The sequence below is a fragment of the Amyelois transitella genome, chromosome 20, assembly GCF_032362555.1.
Source record: "Amyelois transitella isolate CPQ chromosome 20, ilAmyTran1.1, whole genome shotgun sequence".
NCBI classification, from domain to species: domain Eukaryota; kingdom Metazoa; phylum Arthropoda; class Insecta; order Lepidoptera; family Pyralidae; genus Amyelois; species Amyelois transitella.
This window is the reverse complement of record NC_083523.1, coordinates 8,019,491-8,026,512: the sequence shown is the minus strand read 5'-3', so window position 1 is coordinate 8,026,512 and position 7,022 is coordinate 8,019,491. Positions and strand designations below refer to the sequence as shown.

At 36.8% G+C, this 7,022-nt stretch overlaps 2 protein-coding genes across 2 annotated transcripts; one reads left to right on the top strand and one right to left on the bottom strand.

Moving 5' to 3' along the window:
• LOC106131458 (trypsin delta) lies at nucleotides 1–6,000 on the bottom strand. The gene is made up of 4 exons (XM_060950154.1): nucleotides 5,984–6,000; nucleotides 4,477–4,790; nucleotides 3,777–4,214; nucleotides 1–5 (listed from the first exon to the last, which is right to left on the bottom strand). The coding sequence occupies exons 1-4, from the start codon at nucleotides 5,998–6,000 to the stop codon at nucleotides 1–3; spliced, it is 774 nt and encodes a 257-aa protein (XP_060806137.1).
• A 48-nt stretch (nucleotides 6,001–6,048) lies between these two features.
• LOC106131457 (trypsin delta-like) lies at nucleotides 6,049–6,989 on the top strand. Its single transcript, XM_013330569.2, has one exon. The coding sequence runs from the start codon at nucleotides 6,072–6,074 to the stop codon at nucleotides 6,987–6,989; it is 918 nt and encodes a 305-aa protein (XP_013186023.2). The 5' UTR covers nucleotides 6,049–6,071.
• Nucleotides 6,990–7,022: the final 33 nt, after the last annotated feature.

Sequence of the window (7,022 nt, the reverse complement as noted above, 5' to 3'; positions counted from 1 at the left end):
TCAGTCTGTGTCATTAAAAATATACATTAAAATAAAATTACTTGTTGTTATTTCTTTAGCCTAAAAGCTTTGAATCTCAATTTTATCATTTTGCCATTCAGCTTTAAAGATGCTGTTACTATTGGCTCTATCTACCCCGTAAGGGTTAAACACAAGAATAAGAATAAAGTTTTTTGTTTGAATCTCCTTTTAATGATACATATTAAAATATGAAAACAATAGTTTTTTTTAATTAGTTTAAATTATTACACATTTAAAAATACCTTTATTAATTTAAAATTTTCATTTTAATTTAGTCCGATAATTTTGATGCAATTTCCGATTTATTTGTTTTCAAACTGTGTCACTCATTAAACATCCTCCTGAGGGTTTGAATCCTCACCTTTCTGGAGAAGAGCCTGGGGTGCTGCATTCTGGATCAGGTTTTTACACGAAGCGACTGCCGTCTGACCTCCACAGGGGAACCTAATCCATATTGGTTGCATTTACATAACTAAACAGCACATTGTTTACTTAATATTTAGTTAACAAACAAAGTGTAATTTGTAGTCGACTAATTATCAGTGTAGCAACACAGTAACAACTATGACATTATGCATATTAATTTGAACAAGTTTAATACAAGTACCGAGGTTATGCATATAAATGTAAGAATGGAAGCGAAGACTGCGTCAGGCAACTTTTATGATTAGATGTAATTAATTTTATGCGGTTTTAAGTGATAGGATTTTGTCGGGTTTATGTATGTATGTAGATGGTTTATTAAAAAAATAGGTTTTTAATAAACCATCTACATACATACATACATATGGTCACGTCTATATCCCTTGCGGGGTAGACAGAGCCAACAGTCTTGAAAAGACTGAACTGACTGACTGACATTGAGAAGTGACGTTGTTGAAGAAAATGCTGCAGTTCAGTTTCTTGCCGCTTCTTCTTCACTGATGCTTTGGAAGCGGCAGTAAACGTAGTTAAGTAATTTTTTTCACGTCAACTAATGTTGTGAAACCAAAAAATATGATAATTATTAAGTGATTTTTGAGAAATGTCCCATAATAATGAATTTGTTTTTTTTTTTAATTTAAATTTATATGTACATAGCAAATCAAAATGCTACCAGTGCGTAATACCTATGCATTTTAATTTTATGATAAAAATCGAAAAAATAAGTAAAGCTAGTGCTTCATATTAAATTCCTTCTACCCCTTACGAGTGAGTAGGTAACTAAAGAAAAAAAAACCGTTATGAAATGGAGCATGAAAAATTTCAATAAGTTTTGCGAATCAAATGTCGTGGATATATGTGACTCAGATATAGACATACACAGACGAAATCATGCGACATTTTTGTATACCTGCATGGATATTATTAGATCTTTAGGAATCAAAAATAGGAATTTTCACACTAAAAATACAGTAAGAGGATTGGCGTCGCGCTAACAACCAATATAAAACCTTGTAGGCATTTCAATGTATCATAATATCCGCTAATATGTTGCTTGGTTAAAAAACTTAATTATTTATTATTATTTTATCTTAAGGTATAGGTTTATTAACGTTTTTTTGCATACTATGGGTATGAAAAATAGATGTTGGCCGATTCTCAGACCTACTCAATATAGTCACAAAATTTCATGAGAATCGGTCAAACCGTTTCGGACGAGTACGGGAACGAACATTGTGACACGAGAATTTTATATACAAGATAAAATATGTACATACATACATAATCACGTCTATATCCCTTGCGGGGTAGACAAAGCCAACAGTCTTGAAAAAACAACTTTCAGCTGTTTGGCTTAATGACAGAATTGAGATTCAAATAGTGACAGGTTGTTAGCCCATCGCCTAAAAGAAGAATCTCAAGTTTATAAGCATGTCCCTTAGTTGCCTCTTACGGTATTCATGGAAAAAGATGGAGTGGTCGTTTTATTTTATTGGTGCCTCGTTAGATTGTTGAATACGAATAAGCTTAATAAGTTGAACATTCCGGAGTCGAGAAACGCATGTATTAACTCCTCAATCATGAACAAAATATAAAGCATGTCATATCTTTATTATTTACATACACACATATAGTCACGTGTATACTTCACCCTTGCGGGGTAGACAGGGCCAACAGTCTCGCAAAGACTTAACGGTGATATTTAGCTGTATGCCATATGTTATTGCCAATCAAATAATGAGCTGTTGCTAGCCCATCGCCTAAAAGAAGAATCCTAAGTTTATAAGCATGTCCCTTAGTCGCCTTTAACGACATCCATGGGAAATAGATGGAGTGAACCTGTTCTTTCCTTATTGGTTCCGAGAACCACACGGCATTTTTATCTGTATATATAAATCATATATACAGCGCTTCAGTATTCATGATTAATTTATATGTAAGTACGGGCATTGGGACGTGATGTCACCATATTATATCCGCCATGGAGCGACGTAAGTCATCCATTGATTTATTCAACAAAACAAAGCGGGCAGTGGAGAAGAAAATTACAATCGGTTTACGGTCATATTTTAAGGTTCATGATTTTCATTTTATTTGTATCAAACCTCTGACTCCATAAAATTGCATTCTTATAGTGTATACCAGCTTTTATTTATTATTATTTGCAGCTTCCCATTAAACATACATACATATGGTCACGTCTATATCCCTTGCGGGGCAGACAGAGCCAGCAGTCTTAAAAAGACTAAATGGCCACGTTCAGCTGTTCGGCTTAATGATAGAATTGAAATTCAAATAGTGACAGGTTGCTAGCCCATCGCCTAAAAAAAGAATCCCAAGTTTGTAAGCCTATCCCTTAGTCGCCTTTACGTCATCCATGGGAAAGAGGTTGAGTGGTCCTATTCTTTTTTATATTTGTGCCGGGAACCACACGGCCCGGCAGATTTGATATACTTATATATTTTTACGTGTAAAGAGTCACGTAGAAATAATAAATAGTAAACAAAAGTGACTAATCAATGACGCGCCATCTCTTTCAATGATGCTATTGTATGACTGAATGAGGACTGTCAAGTTTACGTTCTATGCATGTGAAGCCGTGGTTATATGTGTGTATGTGTGGCGTGGTCCCAATATATCGGAAACCACTTGGAAAATCGTTTCACTTCATTTAAGTTTTCTAAGACATTATTAAGGACTTAGTTATATTATGGATGGGATTGTTGGAGTGGGAAGACCTAGACGAACGTACCTTGATCACATCGGAGACGTTCTGGCAAAAGGTCAAGTCAAGATTACCCAAAACCGACGAGCTTCTATGAGGAGAGCTATGAATGGGGATGAGAATAAGTATGCAGGGATAGTGTCAAATGGAAGATGAAGTCTGAGAAAGACTCGTGAGTTTATGTATATACTATGTTACATAAACTTTGTATAATTATTTGACCTACCTTAGAAACAGATTGCTAATAATTGTGTTTGTTTGTCACGACCTAGTCCCTAGACTGCAGGGCTCAGCAGATAAATTAAACAGGCTAAGCCGCGGGCCAGATCTAGCATTTAATAACAGGAACTCTATCATAATTTACATCAAGCGATCAAAGACATCCACTTTACATAGAATAACTCTAGCCGGCCTTTGTGAAGCGCTATTAAATTTTAAATTAATTTCAAAGCAGTAATTGCATGGTGTGAATGAAACGCAAGATATAAAAGCAGGGATGTAATAAACAGGAATAATGAGACTTCCGTTTTACGACAACCATTGGGTTCCAACCAAGATCTAAACGCGGCGACTCGTGTGAATAAAGTAGTTCTATCATAATTCTTACCGCTGACCACGCCGACCAATAGCGGAGCGTCACCAGCTTCTTTCGTTCCATAACAAATCAGAGGCCCCCCAGAATCGCCACTGCTGACATCGCCCAAACTAGCATCGGTACATATATAAGTGTCCATGTTCATTTGCCAAACGACGGTGCATTGCAACTTCGTGAAAAGGCGAATTGCGGCTGTGAGCAACACGTCCGTCGTGACACTAGACTTGTCATGACCTTTCCTTCCATACCCAGCAATGTAGCACTCGCTCGGATAATCCAAATTCACTTTTGAAAAAGAAACCGGTTGCACGTTGACATTGAACGACCAATCAGAAGTGACGTATACCACAGCTATGTCGTTCAAAGGAAACAAGAACTCGGGATGTATGAGAACCTGCTCTAATTTCCTCCATTGTCCAGCGTCCGTGGTTACACGTCCGTGGGGACGGCCTCTGTGGCGCAGCGGTAGTACGCTTGTCTGTGACACCGGAGGTCCCGGGTTCGAATCCCGGCCAGGGCATGATGAGAAAAGAACTTTTTCTGATTGTCCTGGGTCTTGGATGTTTATCTATATAAGTATTTATTATAAAATATAGTATCGTTGAGTTAGTATCTCGTAACACAAGTCACGAACTTACTTCGAGGCTAACTCAATCTGTGTAATTTGTCCCGTATATATTTATTTATTTATTTATATTTATTACAGGGGTGCCGTCATGTACCAGATTAGTGTAAACGGATCCAGCGGCGACTCCTAGTTTTTCAAATTTCCTTGCGTAGTAAAAGTTATTGTCTTCGAAGCAATGCGCTGCTGTGAGGACCCTTGAATCACCAATGATACTTCCGCCGCAAAGATTAGACCATTTATAGTTTATTTTATCAATTCTCTTGTTTATTTCTTTTAGTGAAACTAAGTATGGAACTTCATAGATCTTCACTGCCGTCCCACTGACCACTGTGGGCTTCACGCGGAAGTTTGAGTATTTCAGAGTGGTTATTATGCGCGTATCGTTTATGGACGCTGCGCTTTGGAATAAAATTACGAAAAAGGTTAATATATTCATGAATTTAACAGTGGCCGAAATATTTTGATAACATATTACTTGGCGAATGAATAATAAGCTGTCCCTTAGATGCCTATTTATTTCATGAGATAAATTCACATAACGTCAGCTCTTTGATCCAATCTCGAGTCAGCCTTCAAAGAAGCTAAGGATATAATGTTACAGACAAATACATTGAATATTCCTACTTTATGGTAATAGACGACAATAGATTATAGTACCTATACAACAGACATATAAATATTTTTAATCTGTGACCTATACTAACAAAGTTTAAAGAAATTCATAGTGTAATGAATAGGTTAAGTTTCCCTGCAAAGGTAATGGAGAAAGAAGTCGCTTCGAGTAAAAACCTGACTTATCTCATCCAAGATTACACCCCGGCTTCTTTCCTGAGAGGATGTTATCGAGCGAGACTGACGCTAGAAGGAAGAAGTACATTAAAATTTAACTTATATTTTCAGGAGCACTATCCGACTATTTCCCAACAAAAACAGAAACAGGCAAAGTCTTGTGTCCAATATAAGTAAAGTTAGCGAGATGTCTATTGTCACTCTCATTATTTTGTAAGCGCGGCTTACCAAACAAATGGGGCGCCTCGGAAAATAAAGACAAACCGAAGCGCTTTATAATTAAAGGCTAGACGTTATTAAACCGAAACAAGATGGATATTTCATTTGGACCTAATTGTGGATGGGCTCAAAATTAAAGCCAATAATAAACTGGAATTAGATATGCACGAAGTGACGTTGGTGTAAAAACATATTACGAAAAAGAAAACCAGATTTGTAACATGTGGGTCTTGGACCGATTTTTTGTGTAAGAACAGTGTTGTTTTTTTAAGCTTTCCCAATAGAAAAGCCATATATATAAATACCACTGAAATACTTATAGAGATGATGCGGAAGACAAAGACAAAACAACATGCATTTCATCCATAAACGCTAACATACGCGGCGAGAAGAAAAAGAAATCGTATGTAGGTAATCTAAAAAGGCGAATTTTAAGGGAGGGTTTCCAATTCTTTGCTTTGTGCTAATTTCATGCTTATGTTCTATGAAGCAGAGTATGTACACTTTTGCCTTTTCACAAACAAAAAACACTATTTTCTTCTGTCAAATATTCAGTCAAGAATTCAGTATAAATTTGTCATACTTGCAACACCCAATCATGTTAATTTTATAGGTTTTAATTTATTAATTCTTGTTATGTTACGAAACGGCCGAAAATCGTCTGCAAATATATGATTTTAAAATGTTTAGTGCAAATCCTTATAACATACCACGTTGCAGCATACGACAATCGTGTTATAACCACTTTGAAATATTCCAGACACTATATGAAACCTGTGGTCGTGAACGGAGAACCTGCAAGTCTGGGTCAAGTCCCTTACATGGTTTCTATAAAGCAAAAAGGCCAAAGGTTGAATATAAACGATGCTATATGGAACAGCCTTTGCGGTGGCACGATATTAGCTCCGACGAAAGTCCTTACTGCCGCTCATTGCTTTGAAAGCAAGAACTATAATTTAGAGAGCAACAGAGAGAAATTAAGAACAGTTGCAGGAGTATTAAAAGCTGATCTGAATCACGATACGATAACAGATAGTGATGGGATAACTCAGTGGCGACATATCGATAGTATAGTTTCGCACAGAGATTATCACTTCCCAATTTACGATATAGCTCTTGTGTTCGTTAATGCGAGATTTCAGTATAACGATAATGTGGCTCCAATATCATACGCTCATTCTAATACAGATTATATGTCGTGGTGTACGGCCAGTGGGTTTGGGGAAACGGTCCATTGGAAGGGAAACAGTATGTCACCACAGCTCCTAATAGCAAAAATATTTGTATTATCGAGACGTGAATGTTCAACTATTTGGGAAATGAATATGGATCAATTTCTGTGTACGAGATCGGCTTATTCTGACGTCGCTAGAGGTGACTCGGGGGGACCTTTGGTATGTAAAGGAACTTTAGAAAAATGGAGGGAATCCCCGAGAGGGATATTGGTCGGAGTTGTAGCCGGGAAGAATTTTGATAAGACTACGTTGTTCACTCGAGTTTCAACGTACAAAGACTGGATTGAAAGGAACAGAGGTTTTGGTGTAAGGAGTAATGTTTTGTCTGTCGTAATTACAATTTTCTTGGTTTAAAGGGTTTTATTTTATCCTTTACCAAATATTTAT